At 48.8% G+C, this 21660-nt stretch overlaps 9 protein-coding genes across 9 annotated transcripts; 4 read left to right on the top strand and 5 right to left on the bottom strand.

Moving 5' to 3' along the window:
• Positions 1–1114: 1114 nt before the first annotated feature.
• Positions 1115–2681, bottom strand: BDV37DRAFT_272519 (uncharacterized protein; the record flags this gene model as incomplete). The annotated part of the gene is made up of 6 exons (XM_032084880.1): positions 1115–1507; positions 1557–1619; positions 1666–1708; positions 1754–1874; positions 1926–1949; positions 2615–2681. 6 exons carry the CDS (start codon positions 2679–2681, stop codon positions 1115–1117), a joined length of 711 nt encoding a protein of 236 aa, XP_031940291.1.
• Positions 2682–3547: 866 nt separating this feature from the next.
• BDV37DRAFT_251630 (uncharacterized protein) lies at positions 3548–3854 on the bottom strand (the record flags this gene model as incomplete). The annotated part of the gene is made up of 1 exon (XM_032082330.1): positions 3548–3854. The coding sequence occupies exon 1, from the start codon at positions 3843–3845 to the stop codon at positions 3549–3551; it is 297 nt and encodes a 98-aa protein (XP_031940290.1). The 5' UTR covers positions 3846–3854.
• Positions 3855–6951: 3097 nt separating this feature from the next.
• Positions 6952–8626, top strand: BDV37DRAFT_151652 (secretory lipase-domain-containing protein). Its single transcript, XM_032078996.1, has one exon. It carries the CDS (start codon positions 6977–6979, stop codon positions 8243–8245), a length of 1269 nt encoding a protein of 422 aa, XP_031940289.1. The 5' UTR covers positions 6952–6976; the 3' UTR covers positions 8246–8626.
• Positions 8627–8755: 129 nt separating this feature from the next.
• BDV37DRAFT_272516 (cytochrome P450) lies at positions 8756–10593 on the bottom strand (the record flags this gene model as incomplete). Its single annotated transcript, XM_032084879.1, has 3 exons — positions 8756–8795; positions 9076–9424; positions 9480–10593. 3 exons carry the CDS (start codon positions 10591–10593, stop codon positions 8756–8758), a joined length of 1503 nt encoding a protein of 500 aa, XP_031940288.1.
• Positions 10594–11039: 446 nt separating this feature from the next.
• On the bottom strand, positions 11040–13084 carry BDV37DRAFT_151617 (pyridoxal phosphate-dependent transferase). The gene is made up of 3 exons (XM_032078995.1): positions 12780–13084; positions 12048–12639; positions 11040–11991 (listed from the first exon to the last, which is right to left on the bottom strand). Exons 1-3 carry the CDS (start codon positions 12868–12870, stop codon positions 11310–11312), a joined length of 1365 nt encoding a protein of 454 aa, XP_031940287.1. The 5' UTR covers positions 12871–13084; the 3' UTR covers positions 11040–11309.
• A 214-nt stretch (positions 13085–13298) lies between these two features.
• On the top strand, positions 13299–14795 carry BDV37DRAFT_284293 (putative MFS monocarboxylate transporter; the record flags this gene model as incomplete). The annotated part of the gene is made up of 4 exons (XM_032087475.1): positions 13299–13461; positions 13516–13613; positions 13677–13937; positions 14004–14795. The coding sequence occupies 4 exons, from the start codon at positions 13299–13301 to the stop codon at positions 14793–14795; spliced, it is 1314 nt and encodes a 437-aa protein (XP_031940286.1).
• A 445-nt stretch (positions 14796–15240) lies between these two features.
• BDV37DRAFT_284292 (actin-binding ADF family protein) lies at positions 15241–15882 on the bottom strand (the record flags this gene model as incomplete). The annotated part of the gene is made up of 4 exons (XM_032087474.1): positions 15241–15375; positions 15437–15737; positions 15810–15820; positions 15877–15882. The coding sequence occupies 4 exons, from the start codon at positions 15880–15882 to the stop codon at positions 15241–15243; spliced, it is 453 nt and encodes a 150-aa protein (XP_031940285.1).
• A 250-nt stretch (positions 15883–16132) lies between these two features.
• BDV37DRAFT_151607 (actin) lies at positions 16133–17993 on the top strand. Its single transcript, XM_032078994.1, has 6 exons — positions 16133–16427; positions 16530–16560; positions 16614–16669; positions 16732–16762; positions 16884–17655; positions 17750–17993. The coding sequence occupies exons 1-6, from the start codon at positions 16421–16423 to the stop codon at positions 17978–17980; spliced, it is 1128 nt and encodes a 375-aa protein (XP_031940284.1). The 5' UTR covers positions 16133–16420; the 3' UTR covers positions 17981–17993.
• A 737-nt stretch (positions 17994–18730) lies between these two features.
• On the top strand, positions 18731–21180 carry BDV37DRAFT_272511 (fungal specific transcription factor domain-containing protein; the record flags this gene model as incomplete). Its single annotated transcript, XM_032084878.1, has 8 exons — positions 18731–18799; positions 18939–19051; positions 19102–19169; positions 19212–19526; positions 19594–19889; positions 19958–20392; positions 20458–20696; positions 20748–21180. The coding sequence occupies 8 exons, from the start codon at positions 18731–18733 to the stop codon at positions 21178–21180; spliced, it is 1968 nt and encodes a 655-aa protein (XP_031940283.1).
• Positions 21181–21660: the final 480 nt, after the last annotated feature.

Genomic DNA, 21660 nt, shown 5'->3' with positions numbered 1-21660 from the left:
CATATCTGAGAGATAGCTCAGACAACAATCTATCCCACGTCATAATCTGGTCGACGTTTATGGATATTGCTGGGACCATTTTCACAGCTATTCGATCTTCCGATGTTCTCACCGGCTGCCAGTGCCACTCTACCTCGATTGCCGTCTTGTCACCGTTGCAATTTAGATGACTGAAGGCAGAAATTCCAGCCGACCGCATGCGACGAATATCTTGTGAAATGCACATTGTATTGAAGACCGAATCGACCAGTCTAGTGGGATCTGTTGGATCTGTGAAATATACTCCAACAGACCCCGGATACTTTCTGCTCCACCCAGACTGACAGTTATGGATAGCATGAATGCTAAGACCAGGAGCTCCGAACTTGGGAGTGGATTATTGACAGGATCGTCTGTATATAGGATATCTTATCACCAATTTATAAGTCTCGCATCTGGCCCTGTATACGTGCATTGTAACACAATACCTTGGTAATGGTGTCTTCGATATCCCTCAGGCCTTGTGAGCTGCACAAGGATTCGTTCGCAAAAATGACACCATACATTGGTTTAGGCTGGACGGGCTGCCGGATGAATTTAGGTTGACCGTGGTTCTGCCAAGTCAGCATAGACACTGTAGATAGAGCGCTACATTTGTGAAACGTGGCTCCTTTAATTGAAGACCAGGCGCATCCTTTGGCTGACTGAGCATTTGCCATGTTGGACACTGAGCTTGGAGATGTGGACACGAAATAGAAAGAAGAAGAGCAGGTAGACATTTATTTATCCTGGTCCAGGGTTGCTACCTAGAACCGACCATTGAATGTCCACCACACGCCGCTGTGCTCACTTTTACTCACTCACTGACTTGGTTGTGAATCCAACAATGTGGTAGGTGGACAGTGAAGATATTGAGGGCTCTAGATCATTCTGATCTAGTAAATGTGATTAATATTAGTGATATGACTGCAAACCCAGAGCAATAAATACATGTGAATCTTCGAAAAGCTGGCCACATGCACTTTCATGATTAGATAAAAGACGGTCAATATAAGCTCATTTCACTCTGTGCAAAGTGTATACACTATAAGCCTCTTATAGGCTAAACATGTGGCCGATTAAAACGTTAATGAAGTTATTGATACGTGACCTCCACCGTTCTTCGCACTGTAATATCCTCTAACCGCTGCTGCCGTTGATTCGATTCCACATCGGCGTTGAGTGCGGGCCGATAGCCCCTATCTTCCAGAGTGGCCCAGGATAACTCATTTGCATCTGTCGGGCTGTGCAACTGGCCTTCTGAAACGCGCATGATGGACTCGCCAGAGCTGCCCTGGTGTGTCGTAAATGTAGTAAATGTCGTAACGTTTCGGATTGCTGTTCGCCCGCGCAGAGGTGCAGTACGTAGTGGCTCCGGGTAGTTGGAGTATTCTGGGGTTTTTAAATGGAAGATCACACGGATGAGTGGCCACATTAAGGGGAGATTGGCGACGTAGACTGCGGTGGATAACTCAGCCGCATACCATCTCTACGGTCAACAGTCAGTATACAGTCTAATAGGAAGTGTGGGGACTGACCATGAAGACCATTGAACCGAGAGTGCTCAGGCTGTAGTATCGATTTAGAACGGCCATTAAAACCTGAAGATGTCAGAAAGAAAGTAACATGGGAGGTGACGGTACGTACAACAATAAACCCAAGACCGAACACGCCACACACAGCAATTTTCCTATGGCAGTCAGCTCGGAACATAAATGAGCTTGGGGCTACTCACTTGCCCAGGCGGAGCCGGGATCGAATGAACAGGGGTAATGGGATGCACAGCATTATCAAGTCAGAAGAAATATTGAAAACTGCGGACACAATCATGTGGTTGAAGTAAGTGGAACATTGGACTAGCCGAAAAATCAGTGAAATTCAAAGGCGTCGGTATTAGCTGGGCGTACAATCGTCGATCACAGCCGGAGACCCTGTCCTAGTTAGTATACTTAACTCCTTCATAGCGATCTAACGACGTACAATACCGCTCAATCGGTCGACACCAGACCGCGCAGAGGAGAATTTCGATCAATATATAGGAGACTCCAACGTATACTGCAAGTATCTGGACCACGATATGCTCGTTCAATAATCTCCTGGATGGAGACTGTCAGCTCCTCATTGGCACTGTTTTCAGACCGACGTACGTTAATCGGCTGTAAATTATCAAGAGGCAGCACTTGACTAGCCAGGTTGTCGCAGTGCAGAATTGCTCCATGGCAAAACACATCTTATTCCCCCATATCAGTAGCTCTTGCGCATGTGGGGTTAGATTCTCAGCATGAACCTCTGGCTGGCTATTGACCCATCCGACTTCATTGATGCTGACCATTGCCCCAGTATATGTAATCTATTCAGTAATTAATCCGACGTCTCGTGTTGCTTATCCTGGGCCATACCGCAGTGAAGCACATTATGTAGTCATCGATGTGCAATCTCTTCCATGATCCCTTTGCGGTCCGTTGCGACATTCTAGCTTCATGAGTATTCGAATTTAAATCTCACGGGGTAACGAACAGGCGACACGCAATAATCAATATTCCTATAACGACAGACGTTAGAAGACGGCTAGAATAAATGAAAGGCGTTGAACTACCAATGACATATAGAATCCATGTTTCAATGGCGAGATCTCTGGAGAACGTCGTGAAGGATTCTCCCATGATCCTTGCCACGAGCCACGAGCGTTAACATGCACGATATAGCATACCTGTTGGACGAAGCATTCCAAATAAAGTAGTATGCTGTGGATATATAGGGGGTTTCTCGGGTCTTCAATGTGCCGTGTTCTTGCCTATCTTTCACTAGATCCAACATTATTTCACGCTATGCAGAGGCGATAGCAGACTCATTTTAGCCATTAAATGAGCTGCTCGGACTACAATAACTATTTCCCGAGTCAATCCCTGTCATTTATTGTGTACGCACTAGTTAACCTTAGGCAACGCGTTTCAATTGTGTCGACATTACCTGGGAGAGTGGGGCGAGAAGCACGGTCATGGCAGGTGTATCCCGAGACTCAGGTTGATGTGGAGAATCTTCCTGCTGAGATCGGCGTCGCGCGATATCTTAGCGCGTCGTAAGAGAGTTTCTTGTAGTATTTCCTCCTGATCATCATTGAGCAATATTCGTACGAGTGTGATATTGTTTATGACTCGGTACTAAGGCCGGCAAGGTGCCTGGTGGAAGCACTAGAAAGTCCCCATACCAGCCTTAATCAGCCAGAACGAGGCGACAGATAGTGGGATCTGGTAATGATCATCGGTCTATGACTCTACACAGTATAGAGCTTAGCATTACCGACGTGTGAATCGCAACGGTTGCCAAGTTTGGTTCTTTTATCCGCAGCATATCCTCTAGTGGAGCAATGGCCTTATCAAATACGCCTGAACTGTTAGAATCAGCGCACTATAGCGGTTAGAAGATAGAGTCGTTATAACGTATGAATTGTAGACATAATATCTCCAGTTAAATTATTGACTGACGAAGTCCCAACTAATCCCAAGACTTTTTTCGTGCTGGGAAGCAAGTTATATCACCATCTTCATTAACGAGATATCCTGTAGTACTCCTGTCAGCAAGCAGTCCTGTATACTGTCGGTAGGTAGTATACCTATAGGGAATGTGGTTTGGGTTACATATGCCCCCGTCACAGGGTTTTGGGTGTTCGTTCGACATGTGCATCGGACATCGTGTCTTCTCACGGCGATGTCGTGAGGTTCTGGTATCAAGGTGCACCCGTAGCAATCACCACGTCGGAAAGCTCCCCCGCTGCGATCATTAGTCCTTATACCGTATAATGTTGAATCAAGATAGCATACTCCCATTGGCGAAACAAGGCCCCCTTTGCCTTGTCGTAACCAAGGCAATAGTTGAGATCTATACATGAGTTTCTGCTGATTCTACCGTTGAATTTGACGCAGTCGGCGCAAAACACTGGTGCCGATGGATGGTGATTTGCCATCGAATACTCTTTAAGATAGGCGTTGGTGCATTTTTCCACGTAATCGACATGCCTGCCGTCCCAAGTTAACGGCCTGGGGTCACGTTGAGGTGATACCTGCTGTACAGGCTGCCTGTTCTCAGCGGGTCTCGATTGCTTTTGAGGACGCCGCCCAGGTCTGTTGTTAGGTCGAGTTAGCCTTTCCGGTGGTCCTTGTTCCACGGAAAGGCTTCCGCCCTGACTAGACGCCCAGCCACATAGATATATCGCGATAATGACGATCCAAAGTCGATGCATCTCAGCTCTATGGGAAGATAGGTCTGTTCTCGTAGAACGCTGGCCGAGGAGGTGGTTCTGTGCAAGTAAATATCTCTTCCACCGGGATCCACTATGCTTGCTCGCGGTTAACCCCTTCGGGTTGTGTGCTCTGTGACAGGTGCGCCTGCATTCTTTAATTACTCTAATGTACGCCCTTTCTTTGTGTTGTCTTTGTTCAATGTGGTCGGGCAACAGCCCAGAGCCTGGTGGCTGTTCTCGGCAAGTGGAGGCGCATTCGGGCAAATAACTCAGTATAGCCAAGCGTCCCAATTATAGGAAAAGGCTTGGAGTCAGTGGAAGAGGGTAAAATTACCTGCGTATCTCTTTTGGAAGGCAAATTAGCAGCCCGCAAAGTAATCTGTCCGAGTGAGGCTGTCGCCACCAGGGCTATCACTGACAATCAGCCAAGTTGTGACATTAGGAGAGCTATCCCCATAAACTCTATCAAGGAGGACGGTGGACAAGACGCCCGAGACCAAGGTTTTACTCAAGCAGTCGCTTTATCCACCCATTTCTTGAGTTAGAAGCTGAACAGGTTTGGGCGCACTAATCAAGCGCCTTGTTCAAGGCTGAACCCACCTCAAGGCTCACACAAGCCTCACCCACAGCACGCGGGTCATTGCTGGCGGGATCGTCCAGGCACAGACCCACAGCGCAGCATCTGGAACCAGCGTGCCGATCCAAGATTCAAGGAACCTATCTTGGGCTCCAGGGGCTTTATCAAGATCAGGATTCTCTTAATGAATCAAGAAGGTATCAGTACACTAGGCCTGAAGAAACTTGAATACAAGTACTGGGTACGTAAAAACATGCTTAGTCAATTCTGAGACAAGGGAAATTTGGGCTTGCTAGCATCAATCCATACAACATGGGACGCTTATAAGATGAAAGTATTGCTTACAACGGTGCGTCATGTTTAGAGACATGCTAGACATTGTATGATCTGTCAAGGCTCTAATTGGGGATCATCTTCAGGCCTTCATTGATTACTTGCCTCTGGCTATCTAAAACTATCTAAGCCTAGAAAGCCATCCTTTGTAGGACCGCTTAGCGGCCGGAAGAACCCACTTTCCGGGCCAATCGACCACCAGGCGGAATCCCCTAGCCAACATGATCTCCGAGAAGCTAGTCCACAAGGTCTCGTTTCGACCATAAGAGAAATGGCTTGGCTATAGCCTCCGTGAGGAATATGGGCCTGGGTAACTAGCTATCCATTCTTATTAACGCAGAATTCTGTTTCAGTTCTATATCAAGTATTCTGGTAAGGGCTGGAAAGCTGAGAGGTTCAAGAAGTGCCTATCTTAGGCTACAAAGTGGGTGTTTCCTAGTCGACATGGGCCGGTGCCTCGATACTGTGTACAGATGCTGGGATACGGTGTAGATTGGTAAGCTGACAGACATCAAGAAGTGGACACTTCAGATGTAACCCTACACAATACCATTCTGCAGATCACCTTCAATAGTAGACATGTCTCCCTGTTGATGTCGGTGAACCGAGGCAGTAGTCACGGAAAACGAGGTGGTTCCCCGAAGATATCTACAATGAAAATTCGATAATAAGTTGTACTTATGATATTGGCCGACTCCTGGTACCAGAATGCAAATAGCCAGAGCTTATATGTGATTAGGTACTGTAGAAATGGTTATGTCAATAATATATGCAGAGAAATTAGCTTAGATGTCCATATTTGTGCGAAAGGAACACTTTAGTTATGATTCTGTTTTCGTCTCCTTGCCCACTCTACAACGGCACCACCTTCACCAAACAGCAACTGTAACCACTGATATGCGGAAGGACTGTTTAGACGTCAATAAAAAATTCAAGTGCCAGGGTATTCCTATGACTAGCGCAAGCACCTGATAGAAACAATTCGTGAACCTGTGCGAGGGAAATAAATAAGCGATCACTTGCAGACCCACCACAGTTCCCCACAAGTATCCCACAACCGGCCGTAAGTTGTAACTCGGGGTTAAGCTATCTTTGCGTACGGCCGCCTAGTTGCGCTTCTCGAAGGAATACTTCAGCTTGGGCGAGTTTGCGGCTTGCAAAGATGATGGACATGAATGTTTAAATACGAGCTTGTGGACGCCTTAATATATCGGGCGGTTTCACACAGTGTCCCAGTTCAAACACTCATCGGGCTGAGGGCTGACTCGCTGCTTATGGGAATTACTTGGTGTAGGAGTAGTTATCGATAGCAGAATTGAGTGTCTTCAATATTCCGGGCAGGTATGAGTAAGATTCAGATAGAATATCACTTCTGCTGCCTGCGAGTCGACTAGACTGGTGCCTGTGGCCTGAGTCACGAGAGGCCCAGAACCCTGGTCAAGTACAACGTTATTACCTCAACTCAAGATCAATGACACCATCAGCTTCGATTGCTTTCGAGACCCACCCGAAGGGAATGGCTTACTGTGACAAGCATCTGCAGGCCAGGAGCTATCTTCGCTTGGGGCTAGTCTGACCGAACGACGCCGACTGATCCGGGCCTCCCGACGGAATTTCTCCACATATTCTGGAAGGCTTGTACACAATCTCACTCCGCTGCCCTCCCATTGGCGCAACTAGCTGTTCTAATCGTTTTTCGTGGTAGTGAACACAACAGTACCTAGTAAACAAATATCAGTACTTAAGCAGCGCTTTCCCCATAGTTTTTGTACACCCTTTTACCGTCTTCCCATCCCACCCGGCACGCCATGCTCTCCCCAGTCCGTCTGCTCCCTCTTATTGGGAGTCTCCTCCCTATAGTCTCTGGGCTGCCTACCACCAGCCCATCGCCTGTAGTTCTTCCTCCCAGTGTAGACCCTTTCTACAGCGCCCCCCATGGCTACGAGAGCACCCGTCCCGGCGCCATCCTGCGCCTACGCGCCGCTCCGGGCAATCTGACTGCGTTGGTCGGTAATGCTTCTGCAGCATACAACATCGTCTACCGTACCACAGACAGCCAATATCGCCCTTCGTGGGCCGTGACTACCGTCTTCGTTCCCTCCAACCCTCGCCCCGGCAACTCTTCTCTTCTCTCCTACCAAATCGCATATGACTCCCACAGCATTAACGCCAGCCCCAGCTATGCCATGTACACCTCGCCTCCCATCGACATCTCTCTCGCGCTGAGCCAGGGCTGGTACGTCAATGTCCCGGACTACGAAGGTCCCCTCGCTTCCTTCACCGCAGGTGTCCAATCGGGCCACGCGACACTCGACTCCATCCGCAGCATCATCCACTCCAACACCACCGCCTTCAACATTAAAGCTTCGTCCTCCCGCACAGCTCTATGGGGATATTCTGGCGGCGCCCTCGCCAGCGAATGGGCCACCGAGTTACAGGGACAATACGCGCCCGAGCTCTCTCTCGCCGGTGCAGCTCTCGGCGGACTCACCCCCAACATCACGAACGTGATGAACACCGTGACAGGGAACCTCAACGCGGGACTCATCCCAGAAGCCGTCCTCGGCCTGGCCAGTCAATACCCCGCCACCTACGAGTACCTGGTCAGCCAGCTCAACCCAGAGGGAAAGCATAACCGCACGACCTTCCTCTTATCGCAGAACATGACTCTCGCGCAGGCGGAGGCGTTCTTCGCCGGACAGGATGTCTACGAGTATTTCGTTAACGGCAGTGACACCTTCAGGGCCCCCGTTGTGCAGTATGCGCTGAACAGGGACGGGTACATGGGCTACCATGGCGTGCCGCAGACCCCTATCTATGCGTACAAGGCGGTCCACGATGAGGTCAGTCCTGTCGGTGATACGGATGCCTTGTTGGAAAGGTACTGCGGTGTCGGCGTGAATATCCTCTATGAGCGCAATACCATCGGCGGGCATTCTGCGGAGGGTATCAATGGCCATGCGAGGGCGCTGCAGTTCGTTGCCGCCGTCTTGGATGGGTCCTATGCTAGTGTGTACCAGACTAGGGGATGCACGTTCAGGGATGTTGCGGTGAATATCACTGATTCGGCGCTGTGAAGCGGTCGGGTTGATGTCTACGAGTGATGTTTGTATGGATGTATAGTATTTTTATCCCAGGGTGAAGATTAGCATATGGTGCATCATGCGTATATATATAGAGTTAGAGATTTGCATACAATGAATTTAGAAAAAGCAAGTTACTATTTACTCATTACAATGCAAGTCGCACAATCGTATTACGTACCTCTTAGTTCTTTCTCCATATATTATTTCAACACTCTAGTATCTCTTCTATGCCTACCTTGCTTTACTGTATATCATGTTTTCGTACATGGTTCGGATGATCACCTACTCCGACACCGGTATCTTTTTACCTAATTTTCTCATAACATCCACACACATCGTAGGCGGTAAGGGATCTTCACGATGAATTACCAATGCGTCAAATTGCCGCGTCTTTTATTGGGCCCGTAAGCGGGAAAAAAAATGTTGCCTGAACTTCATCCGGAAGGGCAAAACAAGTCACACGAGGTGATCATTGCTTAATTGATGGCGGGATTTGGAATGTTAGTTCTCTGTCATGGAGTTTGAGTTGGCAGTGGGCATGCTCTGAACTTGCAGGAGGGAGTTCGTGTCAACTAAATTATGTATTTATTTCTGATTGTATAGTATTGATCCAATGAATAATCAATCTAGTCGTCATATGTCGTTCATAGCAAACCCTGAATACCGAAGAGAAAACAGCTCCAAAGGGTCCATTATGTCATCGCTAAAGAAAAGAAAAAGAGAGGTAAAAAGAAACTGAACGCTCATGGCCCGCCTAATGTCTCAAGGCGACCTTGGTTCCATTTCTCGAACACAATGTCAAGGTCAGGTTCTCCTCCCACGGGCCCGGATCGCGACTTTCGAGAACAGAGAACTGCTGCGCAAGACGCACGGTGACGTAGCCGGCCTCAGTCAGTGCATACTGTTGGCCGACGCAGATACGGGGCCCGCCGTTGAAGGGCAGGTACTCCCATGACGGTCGCAGATCGGCCCAGCGCTCGGGGCGGTACTCGTTCGCATCGGGGCCATAGAAGTCTTCGCGGCGGTGCATAGAGTACACGCTGTAGGCAACGATGGAGCCCTTGGGGACGAACACGGGCGCTGTGCCGTCCGGGCCGCCGCCAACAGGAAGGACCGTATCGTTGACAGCAAAGCGGGCGTTGGAGGGGACGACGGGGTGGAGACGTAGGGCTGATTGGTTAGCTGATGAAAGAATATGAAAAGGGTGGTCTGTCAGGACACTTACATTCGTTCATGCAGTATTTAAGATACGTCAGATTGCGCAATTGTTCATACGTCGGGGCGCGACCTTCCAAGGAGGCGACCTCCTCGCGCAGCTTGTTCCAGACGTGGGGGTGCTTCGCCAGCATGAAAAACATGTTGCTCAACAGCGATGCCGTAGTATCCCGACCTGCGAGAAGCACATTCATCAACTCGTCCCGGATGCGCTTACGATCGCCGGTTTGGTGCGCCAACCCTTGCAGAAACAGATACCGCTGCTTCTTGTCATCATCGGCTGCGGCTTTTTCCTCGTCGTAATTGGCACGGTACTTCAACGCCTTTTCCACAAACTGTTCGACCAACTCGTGGCACACCTGATTGCAGTGTTCCGCTTTGGAGTCTCGGAAGAAGTGTCGCAGGGGGCCCAAACGTGTATTCTTGGCAATTGCATCCTGTGCATAATTGAATGAACTGGCGAAATCGTTCTCGTCCAGTTGCACACCCGAGATGCGTTTCTTGAGGGACTGGACGCTGTGGCCGAATAGGAATTCCGTAGCCGAATCGATCGTGTAACAGAAGAACAAGTCCTGCAGGTCGACTGTGGTGCCGTCGGTCGGGATCAAAGTGAGCAGATCGGCCATGAGCTCCTCGAAGATATCCAAATGCGCGACTTGATCCTTGACGAAGTTCGGACGGATCATCGCGCGCGACTGGGCCCAGTGGTCGCCGTCCGTCGTGAAGATGCCATGGCCGAGCAAGGGACCGAATGCGTGGATCCGATTGCCGAGTCCGTAGTCCTTGAATTTGAGGGACAAAACCGTTTTGATGTTCTGGGGTTCACACGTGACGATGATGGGGGTCCGCAGACGTCTGGCGCGAAAGGTGTTACCAAACTCTTGGAAGCGAGACCGCGAGCGTTCGAGGATGACGTGTTTCTTGGCGGCATCCAGGTTGTTGCGAATGCTGTCGAGTCCCAGGAATGGGTCTTTGTTGACTTGACAACGGACCGGTTGACAGTTGTTCGCGCGGGCCATGCGATATTGGTGGTATTTCCGCTGGAGGGCGGTCACTGTATAGAGGAGGAAAACCACGGCGCCTGCAAGCAGGGCTACCGGGTAGTGAGACGAATTCAAGATCATGGTGGTTGAGTCGCCGCGAGGAAAAGAAGGCGAGTGTCGACCAGGGTGGTGGGGGAAGCTTTTATATATACGTTCGATGCCGACAAAGGAACAAAGGGCAAGGACCCGCACCTGACAATGAGTGTAACCTTCACAGGACTATTTTGCCGAACCTCAACCATAGAGGGCTTCAGCTTTAGAAATTAGCTCGGTGGACACGTCTGGGGGACCCGCACGCGATGAGGAAAACCGACAAGGCCGAGGCTTACGAACGGCAGATCTGGTCCTTTCGCAAGGTTTACCAAATGGGAATAGCCTTAGTTAACTTCGACCTAGTTTTGTGAATAATCACGGATGAACCGAACTGAAACAATTAACAATTCGCCCGCGGCCCTTTTATTAGTTACGAGGTATAACACCGTAGTGTCATGTGGCATGACCCCAAAAATTCTATAATACCAGTTCGATCTCAATCAAACTAGGAGCAATATACATAGAGAAGGCGATAGATCACTGACGTTTTTAGGAGAGAAAATGTTGAATAATCATTACTCATGGAGTACATGTGAGTCCGACGAAGACGCGGATCGGTCGTATTCTAAGCAGTTTCGCGTTAGACTGCGAAGGTTGAAGCCTTTTGCCTCAGGCCGGAAGGTTGGAGGTGCACCGCCTCTCGGTCTGACCGTCATTGGCGGGCGCCACAGCTCTCAAGCATTACCCAATACAGTCTAGGGGGATTATGCCCGGTATTCTCCCTGCCTGACCCTCTCCACCAAACCCCTCAACACTCCGCCTAACCACTCAAAGTCCTTGGCCTCCAGATAGACTTGAGCACTCAGACGCGTCCACAACCAATCACCGTGTTGGAAAACCGGAACAAAGGTGTCAAACTCATCTTTTAAAGTCACCTGGAGGAAATGCACCACCTTGCTGACATCGGCAGCAGCCACCAAAGGATAAGGTGACGACAACGTTCCATTCTCCTGTCCACCAACCGCGATCGGTAATCGGACTGTGGACATTCCGCACCGACGGAGCTGGCTCCTTTCCCCGGGCCGGAGATCGGGCTCCTGCAGGACGTCCGTGCCGAGTGCAGCTGCAACAATGTCACCGCCTTGGGTCGCGAGCTCCTCCAGGTATTTGAAGATAGCGTCATGTCCGCCGCATACGTCAGTGCGGAAGCGTACGGCCTCGGGGACTGTCAGATAAGCTGCATCATCGCTCGTAGCTACAAACTGGAAAAGCTCTTCGAACGCGGACCGTTTGCTCCCTACCGGCGTCAGGATATTCGGCTTGTCCGCCGTGGATGACGTGGGATCCGCAATAAAGCCCCAGGAGGTTGGAAGTGTTGTGCGGATCAGATGTTGATGACGCAGAGGAACGTAAAGAGCCGCACAACCACGGGGGACGTAGAGCCATCTACACCACATCATTAGTTTCCTTGCGAATGATCCCGAGGGCCAGTTGAGCTGTACTTGTGCAGATTACTTGTAAAAAAATCCGGTTGTAACTCCTTCAGGTCCAATGGAATGTGTCCGATTCCATGAGCGCCATCAATGACACTGAATATGCCTTCGTCCTTGCAAACTCTGGTCAATTCCTCAAAAGGAAACCTCATACCCGGAAGACTAGTCACAGTGTCATAGACCGCTACTTTCACGTTTAATCCTTCCGATCGAGCTTGTTCCACAACATCTCTGAACTTCTGCACAAGAGCCTGATGGCTGATAGGGCAAGTATAGTCCACTTTTCTTGCCTGGAGCGGGGTGGTTTCGGTCAACGAGGTGATCATCTTCTCAATGGCCCCGTAAATGGTCGCGAAGTATATAATCACATCTCCCTCTTCATAGCTGAGATTTCGGAGGATGGTGTTCACTCCGGTTGTGGCATTCTTGACGAACACCACTTCTTGTACAGGGACGTTGAGAATCTTGGCAGTTGCCAGACGTGACTCATCCAGCAGTTCACCCTGGGTGTAGCGGATGAAAGAATCTGGCCTCGCTTCGAGTTCGTCCTGGTACTTCCGAAGCGCATGTTTTACCTGGGCTGGATATGTACCGAAAGATCCTGGCGAACAGTGCAAGCATTAGACACTAATCCGCAAAGCAAGAAGGAAAGAAGCACAAAATGAGACAAAATATTTCGGGACGTGTGCAGGTACTCCGATATATATAACTCAGGGTTCTGGCGTTATATGATGCACATACCATGGTTGAGATTCTTATATTTGGGATCCAACAGAAAGTGCTTCAACATAGGTGCTCCATATGGAGTTAGTTCGTACGAAGGAGATGCCATTTTGCTTGCTCGGTTGAGTAATCCGGGTCTATGAAACTGAAACTATAGATGATGACTGCAGATCAATAACGTGGGTAATACGCGCAGTACTTAAAATACTTACCAGGGTCAATCAGGATGGAGATTGAAGACAGTAAGTCATTTCACCGAGCTTGCCCCGCCAATGAAAACCAGTCGGATGGTCGGTAACAAACCCCACTTTTCACGCCCTTATCACGACCATCGGATTCTCGTCCCGATCACTTGTTGTGTTGTTCACGGCTGGTCTGTGCACATGACCCCAGGGTCTTCAATCTGGTTCCCATTAACCATTTGGAGACTGCTTTTTGCAAACTCCGCCGAGTACTCGTGCTCATCTCATCTCCGTACGCTCGTGAATTCTCTCTACACAGCGAGTGTTATCATTCTACCCAGCCTACTGACTGAAAATGGAACTAGAGACCTGGCATTCAGCGAGACAGGAAGACCCCACCAGGTCGAGTCTCTTAACTGACGAACCGCACAATGAAGTTCAACTACCCCCGGTAGATGGTGGAAAAGATGCATGGTTGTTCTTGGCGGCAGGCTTCATGATGGAGGCCCTTGTTTGGGGTATGTCGTTCAACCATATCCATTTGTATGATCACTATCTCACGGCTCGCCCAGGTTTCTCATTTGCCTACGGCATCTTCCAGGACTTTTATACCACGCATGAGCCTTTCAAAAGCTCGGGGAACCCCGCCGTGATTGGAACATGCATGATGGTGCGCTAATGGTTTTCTTCGCGGAAAGACTGTTGAGGTTGCTCTAGCCTAACTATATCCTAGGGCGTAAACTACATGATCTCTCCTTTGACTTTTGCCCTGCTACAGGGATTCCCCGTTCTTAAGCGGTGGTGCTCTTCTGTCGGACTTCTCATTATGTGCCTGGCTCTCGTTCTGAGTTCTTTCGCGACTAACACCACTCACCTCATTCTAACTCAGGGCATCGCCTGCGGGATCGGAGGCAACCTTGCCTATTCACCCATGATTATCTTCATGAATGAATGGTTTGTGCACAAAAGAGGCCTTGCCTTTGGAACCATGTGGGTAGGCACTCCTTCAGTACCCTCAAATTGCCAATGATCGTTATGACGCTAACTATTCCACGTATAGGCCGGAACGGGTGTGTCTGGTGTGGTCCTTCCGCTAGTGCTTCAATGGCTTCTGAATGCTTACGGTCACAAAACTACTCTTCGAATCTGGGCCGTAGCTCTATTTTTGTTAGCTGCTCCGCTGCTCTATTATGTGAAGCCTCGCCTGCCCATTTCGCGTGCGTCCAGCGCCCGAGCGTTTGACTTGAGCTTCCTCTGGTCGCATACTTTCCTCATCTTCCAAATGGGTAATATCGTCGAAGCCCTAGGATATTTCTTGCCGACAATTTACTTGCCCACCATCGCACGTACTCTGGGTGCCAGTACTATCCTGGCGTCTTTGACCGTCATCTTATGCAACCTTGCATCGGTTTTTGGGTGCATCGCCATGGGCCATCTGGTTGATAGGTACCATGCGACTACCTGTATCCTAGTGTCAACCATAGGTAGCACACTTGCTGTGTTTCTCCTCTGGGGATTTTCCGTCTCGTTGGCGCCCCTCTACATATTCTGCGTTGTCTATGGCCTTTTTGCGGGATCGTTCACCTCAACCTGGCCGGCCATCATGAACGAGGTAGTGAAGAAGAGTCAGTTGGCGGATCCGTCGATGGTCTTCAGTTTCTTGGCAACTGGCAGAGGAATCGGAAACGTTGTTAGTGGGCCGTTGAGCGACGCCCTGATCAAAGGCTCATGGAGTTATGATCCTTCAGCCTTTGCCTATGGCACCTCGTATGGCACCCTCATTATCTTTACGGGTATCACCGCGCTGTTTGGTGGATTAAGTATCCTGGGAAGACCCTTAAAACTGATCTAAGCTCACAATTGATAAGTCCGGCGCCGGGCTTCATGCGGTCTACGGGACGCCCTGATCTGTCAGCATTCGTCTCATGCTCAGAGATACTTCGCAATGTGGAGTATCAGTGATGTGCCTGCCATTGCATGAAGCCCGGAAGATAGAACCGGTATTCACTCCCACCGTTGACAGAATAGACAACAGGAAAGGAAAAGCAAATTTCGGTATTAGGGAAGAGATTTCTATGACATCTATCACGTCCACAAAGTATGCCCACTAAATATATGGTAACAGTCCCTTGCTCGCACAATGGAGTCTCGGGTATCATCCAGACTTGGCTTAAAAACTTATGCATCAAAAGCGTTGTTCATACAAAAGTTTCCCATTAATCCAAAAGTCAATTTATCTAACTAACAAGCCAATCCATCGAATTTTGATGTAGGACAACAACTTCTAACTTGATATCTCAAACCTTCCCTCCACTGGCCACGCTTAGCACGGTCCTCCATTCAATCTCATCCGGTGTATCGGCGTGGATGGATAATTTGACATCAAGAGCGCTCCGCAGCTGCTCCTTGGTGCTCGCGTAAAGCATACACAGCTATATTTTCTGCTCAGACTTGGCCCGAATGTGCAAATCAATGAAGGGGAAGTGAACTTACTTTCAGCGGCGTGCTAGCAGGCACCCAACTTATAAATACTGTCTTGCACCGCTTGCCATCTTCTCCAAGGTCATATTCAACATCATACACCGCATAGCGTGGGGCAGGGTTGCCACGGCTATCCACAGCGGAGCTGAGTTTCTGGCGGAAGGCCTCGAAATCCTTTTCTGCAGATAATTCTTCTACTACAACCGCTGTTTGATCGTCTGAGATCCGGTAGATCACAAATGTTGGCTTTTTTGTCCCTCTTCCGGAACGGAGTTGGCTGTAGGCGGTGATGCATTCATCCGCTATAGAAACGCTAGTGGCAGTATAGTTAGGATGAGAGGAATGTGGAACGTCTTAATGAGTGTTGGTGAATATAGGAGCATACCCTGATGGCATCTACAGCCAGACTTTGGTGAGCGTAACTCTTCAAAGAGGAGGAAGACGATACATACCGACATGTTGATGGCTAAAGACTGAGATGGAGAAATTACTGCTAAAGAACCTGAACGTAATCTACTGAAGTCGACATTGATTTTCACTTTATATGATGGTTCCATTAGGCGGCTTAATTCAATAGAAAATGAATGCCTAAGGATGATCGCCCTGATTTGCTCGGCGGATACCCGGGGCCGCGCAATCCGGGACGCCGAGCAGGTATCACGAACATGAACCCTAACTCATCCTGAGAGCGACACGCAATCAACCCTACCAAGATTCTGTTGCCTGGAAATATTGTTGCGTATTCACATTTATCTACATGGAGAATTCATGATGCTATCCTGCATATTTAAGCTGCCTAAAATACACCCCTTAGGTAATGATGTTATTTTATCTATAAGTACGCTGCACGTTCTCGCCCTCGTTTGCCAATAACATCGTATCGTGCGCTACCTCTGATTCAATAATTTTATCTACTGCTGTTATAGTGCAGTGTCAAAAGACTCTATCTGTAGTCGAAGTTCACTAGTCAATTTGGACCATCACGCCATAGCCATTATGGACGGTAAGTATTTTGTATTTCCCTTTCCATGGCCTAAGGGACTACCTTACTCCTATTGCACTTCTATAGAAGGTAGAGATTGCTGATGTGCCGTATGACTTCCAGACGAAGTTGCTGCCGTTGTTATTGATAATGGGTACGACGGCCACAACCAGCAATCGATTAAAAATACTAATGCAATCCTTGCAGTTCCGGAATGTGCAAAGCTGGCTTTGCTGGCGATGATGCTCCCCGCGCTGTTTTTCGTAAGTCAATCATCTCTCATCTCCAGGAGCGAAGACTTTATAAAGACTGACAATTTACGCAGCTTCCCTTACTGGCCGTCCCCGCCACCATGGGTAAGCCATTCCCTTTCTTTGTCCAAACCAGCAAACCCATTCAAGCACAACTAGCGTCACACGAATTATCCAAGATCGCCTACCACTTCAGGTATGATTACGCTGCTAATGCTTTTCATAGGGTCATTATTGGTATGGGCCAAAAAGACTCCTACGTCGGGGATGAAGCGCAGTCTAAACGTGGCGTCCTGTCCCTCCACTACCCAATTGAGCACGGCGTCGTTACCAACTGGGATGATATGGAGAAAATCTGGCATCACACATATTTTAACGAGCTCCGCGTGGCCCCTGAGGAACATCCCGTTCTGCTGACAGAGGCTCCCATCAATCCGAAATCTAACCGGGAGAAGATGACTCAGATCATGTTTGAAACCTTCAATGTGCCGGCCTTCTACGTCTCTATCCAGGCCGTGTTGTCTTTGTATGCATCTGGTCGCACCACTGGTATTGTCCTTGACTCCGGCGATGGGGTGACACACGTGGTCCCGATCTATGAAGGATTCTCTATGCCACACGCCATCGCTCGTATGGACATAGCGGGCCGCGACTTGACAGACTACCTGGTGCGAATCCTAGCAGAGCGCGGCCATAGCTTCACTACATCGGCCGAACATGAGATCGTGCGCGACATCAAAGAGAAACTCTGTTACGTTGCGCTAGACTTCGACCAGGAGATCGAAACCGCCGCTCAGAGTTCCAGTATCGAGAAATCCTACGAGCTCCCTGACGGACAGGTGATCACGATCGGCAATGAGCGCTTCCGGGCACCCGAAGCTTTGTTTCAGCCGAGCCTGCTCGGTATCGAGCAAGGTGGTATTCATGAGACCACGTTCAACTCGATTCAGAAATGCGATGTCGACGTTCGCAAGGACTTGTATGGTAATATCGTCATGGTATGCGTCTCCTTCCCCTTCTCTTTTGTCCTTCGGAGTCCGCATCATGACACAATGGAATACATACAACTGACTACTCTCCCTTACCATCAAGTCCGGCGGTACAACTCTTTATCCGGGCATTGCAGACCGACTGCATAAAGAGCTTGTGAATCTAGCTCCTTCGTCGATGAAAATCAAGACCATCGCGCCACCGGAGCGGAAATACTCGGTCTGGATCGGTGGCTCCATTCTCACTTCGCTCTCGACGTTCCAGCAAATGTGGATCTCGAAACAGGAGTATGACGAGAGTGGTCCTTCTATTGTGCACCGGAAGTGTTTCTAGGTGGGTATGTGGTGGTTACAGTGGTATGGGAAGTTTGAGGGAACGGAGACTTGTATTAGGGTAACGGATAGGTTAATGTGATGTTTTCGTTCATATGGTGCAAAACAGGGGGTCCCATCATGCATAAGAGCAGTAGAAAAGAATAAATGTACGATATTCTGTACAAACGATTGGATTTGCCTCGTGAAGGCAGAGGCAGTCTTGGCAAAGTGATGTTCGTTCTCAGACACCACATTGATTACAGATACAGCCCAGACCGGGAAAAAGACAAACAAATCCATCGTCTCCACAACCTAGGGTCTGACAACTGGGATCCGTATAAGTAGTCATGTCATATCGAATTGGGGATGCTCTGGATTGGGGTGGACTGCCTCAGGAGTCACAGAAAACTCACGTGGCTCCTTAAACCCTTGTCCCTGACATAGTCAGAAAATATACACTTGAGTCCTTGACAATTAGTAAAGACTTCAAACTGCATAATAATTAGATACTCTATGTATCAAAACTATAAAAAAAAATTACTCATATTGTATATTTTTGGGCCATTTTTAAAATATTAATAGAAGTGGAGAGCTGGTCCCTGGATGTGCCAAGTTCCAACCAATCGACAACACGGGAAACCAGGGGAAAGCCGGAAGCCGCGGGCCCGGGCATCCGAGGGGTACCGGATGCTTCTCCTTGTCCTTCTCTTTGTCCTCATTTCCCCCATTGTCTCCATTTTTCGTCACAGAATTGCTTGACATCATACCAATGGCTGGCCCAGAAAGGAGAGAAACGATCCAAGCCAGAAGGCACCGGCTTTCCGTGATCCCCCGTGCAGTATGGTTTATGGACCCCGAAAATAGTCCCGAATAACGCAATGTAGCTAATCGGTTTGCAGTGTGAGGGGTGTAAGATACGCAAGGTATCGGCATTCGAATATATCCCGAGGCCCCAAAGCTAACAAGAAGGAATTCAGATCCGCTGTGATCGCTCTGTCCCTTGTTCGAACTGCCAAGCGTCTGGCATCACCTGCGAAGAGGCCAATCCTGCATCGAGGTCGGAAACTCGGCCTAGACCGGAACGAGATCTGTAGGGATTAGTTAAAGTCAGTTTGGAGCTAGATAATAATTCTGTGCCAGGCAGGGTCAGATCAGACGTCTAGAAGAGCGCCTCGCTTCGCTTGAGAAGAAGCAGTTGACTACTCAGCGTGGAATATCGGAGCATCACAGAGATACTGTGCCCGATGAAGTCTCTACTGGGAGTGAGCAAGCTGTACCGCAACCGACTCGTGTTGCTCCTGTGTATGAAGGTATCTCTTCGTTTACCAGCCAGTCTATGCTAGCAAGCGATGTAGCTCAAAAGACAGCCAATTCAGAAGGCGCCGGAGAACACTTGGATCTTAAGTCCTCGTTAGATCATCTGAAGACATTGCTCCAGACAGCGACAAGGTCGTCTTTTGCAACAGAGTATCGAATGTCTCGAGTTCCTGCAGCACAGTTGTTGCCCACGATGGACAACTTGTTACCCATCGATCTAATTATTGCTATTCTAAAAGAAATAAAGAGTGAGTATATGAGATGGAAGATAGAGAGGCTGGTCACTGGATATAGTACTTGGACTAATCTTTGCAGCTAATCGCCCTATATTCCTTTGTTCATATGTGATAAACGATCCAGCCCTGGTGGAGCGCTTGTGCCAGAGAGTCTATTTCCCGACAGAGCCAATTTCCACGGCTGATCTAGCCAGCATGCACGGGATCCTTCTTACTCTCCTAAAAGAATTCACGATTTTGGGAAACTCTTTGTGTCAAAGATTTGATCTCAAGGCGCATATGTCTACGTGCGAGCAGAACTTCAATACCTTGGTCGAGTCGTACGATGTTTTGGCTGTTCCTAGTTTTGAAAGTATATTCGCGCTGATTATGGGGGTAAGTTGTGTAAAACAATGAGAAGGGACCTCCGACTGATGTGTTGGCCCCGTTGCCACTGTAACCAGTTCATAAAAGCGCAGGACGAAGCCAAGCCATTGCTATGTTGCACTTTCATCTCAGCAGCTGCCACCCATTGCCAGATGCTCGGGTGCCATCGCGAGATAACGTATCGCAGCGATAAAACGGGAAATTCGGAAAATATGCGACGACTATTCTGGACTACGTATCTCTTTGAAAAGCATATGTCTTTGTACTTTGGGCGAGCTTCCAGCATGCAGGATTTCGATATTGATGCACAGTACCCAGCCATCACCACGGACCCTGCGGTTAGGCCGTGGGACGAATCGTTTGTTATGGGTATTCGACTAGCCAAGATTCAGGGAGAAATATATGACAAGCTTTATTCCGCAGAGGGTTCCAAGAGTTCCTACTCGGAACGAACGCGACGAATACATGGTATACACTTTGACATTCACCACTGGTACACTGCGTTCAAGGAGGTGAGCAAGTACATCATACTCGACCATGAAGATCCTTAGTGACAGTAACTTTTACAATCTTCTAGATCGACGCAAGTAACGTGAACAACCAACACATATTCAAAATAACCAGAGATAGCTGGGACATGCTATACTATTCGACATACACGTCACTGTTGCGCGCACCAATCACATCAGGTGAGGTAGACGCCGAGCTCAACACACATTGCTTTCGGGTCGCGCGCCTTAGCCTACAGAGCCACTTACGCTGTTTTGGAAAATTCCAAACCTCTGGCTTCCATTCTAATGCCGATTACGCCAATTGGTCTGTTCTCACAACGTCCCTTATCATGAGTGCTGTAACTGACATATGCAGGGTTCTCCTATTCTCGTCCTTCACGCCTTTCATCGTCATATTCCTGCACGCTATCGCAGCAACCAGCTCTGACGATATCCAACTTCTTACGGAGGTAGTTGACAGTCTGCAGCACATCCGATCTGTATCATCTAGCTCGGAGCGTCTGTATCAAATTTGTTCCACCTTCTTGCAGATAGCTAAGGGACTGGTTAGAACAAAACAGTCATGTGCTGGGACCTACAACGAGTTTGAGAACAGTCTACAGTTCACGGATGATGCGGGTCCGATGTCGATCTTCGAGCCTGATTGCTTGCAGGGCCTTTTGGGAACGGATACGTCAGAACAAGCCCCTTACTTGGCGAACCGCGATATATATGCAATCTTTGACTCTTGGGCAACTGGATTGCCTACTGGGATGAGTTTATTTGGGGGTAATGCCGGGAGCATCTAGCGATCCAGCAGGGCTAGCATTATTGTTCTGAGTTTTGGGATTGATAGACAGACGGATTGTATTCTATATGCATTTATGGGGAATAAGCGAGTCATACTTTGGGTTTTGGAGCGCCAATTCAACTTCTCTGTGCTTAGAAACTGTGCCTTCATATATTCCAGCCTCGTATATCTACTAAATAGTATTCATCACGGATGTATCAATATTCCTCCCTACACGCTTCGAGCAGGACGAGCGGAAGGCATGCTTATTATCCACGCTCTAATAACTTTGCCCCTGTCATGAATTTCCCCCAACCTCGGACCGAACCTACTTTGTCAAGGCAGAAACCCAATAACTAAGATGATATATGACTCCCGCAACTCTTCTATAGCAAGGCGAGATGACGCTGTTGACACCCTGGTAGGAAGTACGGCATTTCTAGCATCCAACCTAGCGAAGGGCTCAAGTGTGATCTGTTTGGGTAAGTCGAACTGTTGG

This window comes from Aspergillus pseudonomiae (assembly GCF_009193645.1).
Source record: "Aspergillus pseudonomiae strain CBS 119388 unplaced genomic scaffold BDV37scaffold_45, whole genome shotgun sequence".
NCBI classification, from domain to species: Eukaryota; Fungi; Ascomycota; class Eurotiomycetes; order Eurotiales; family Aspergillaceae; genus Aspergillus; species Aspergillus pseudonomiae.
Note: the sequence above shows the minus strand (reverse complement) of the source record. Positions and strands in the feature narration are given on the sequence as shown.

Excerpts from the sequence above, each read along its gene's own strand:
- BDV37DRAFT_151652 (XM_032078996.1), top strand. The coding sequence starts at position 6,977 with ATGCTCTCCCCAGTCCGTCTGCTCCCTCTTATTGGGAGTCTCCTCCCT.
- BDV37DRAFT_151617 (XM_032078995.1), bottom strand. The coding sequence starts at position 12,870 with ATGGCATCTCCTTCGTACGAACTAACTCCATATGGAGCACCTATGTTG. Across the intron at positions 12,640-12,779 it reads ATATAAGAATCTCAACCATG|GATCTTTCGGTACATATCCA; the intron begins GTATGTGCATCA and ends ACTGTTCGCCAG. Across the intron at positions 11,992-12,047 it reads TTTACAAGTAATCTGCACAA|ATGGCTCTACGTCCCCCGTG; the intron begins GTACAGCTCAAC and ends GATGTGGTGTAG.
- BDV37DRAFT_151607 (XM_032078994.1), top strand. Across the intron at positions 16,561-16,613 it reads GCCGTTGTTATTGATAATGG|TTCCGGAATGTGCAAAGCTG; the intron begins GTACGACGGCCA and ends CAATCCTTGCAG. Across the intron at positions 16,670-16,731 it reads TGCTCCCCGCGCTGTTTTTC|CTTCCCTTACTGGCCGTCCC; the intron begins GTAAGTCAATCA and ends CAATTTACGCAG.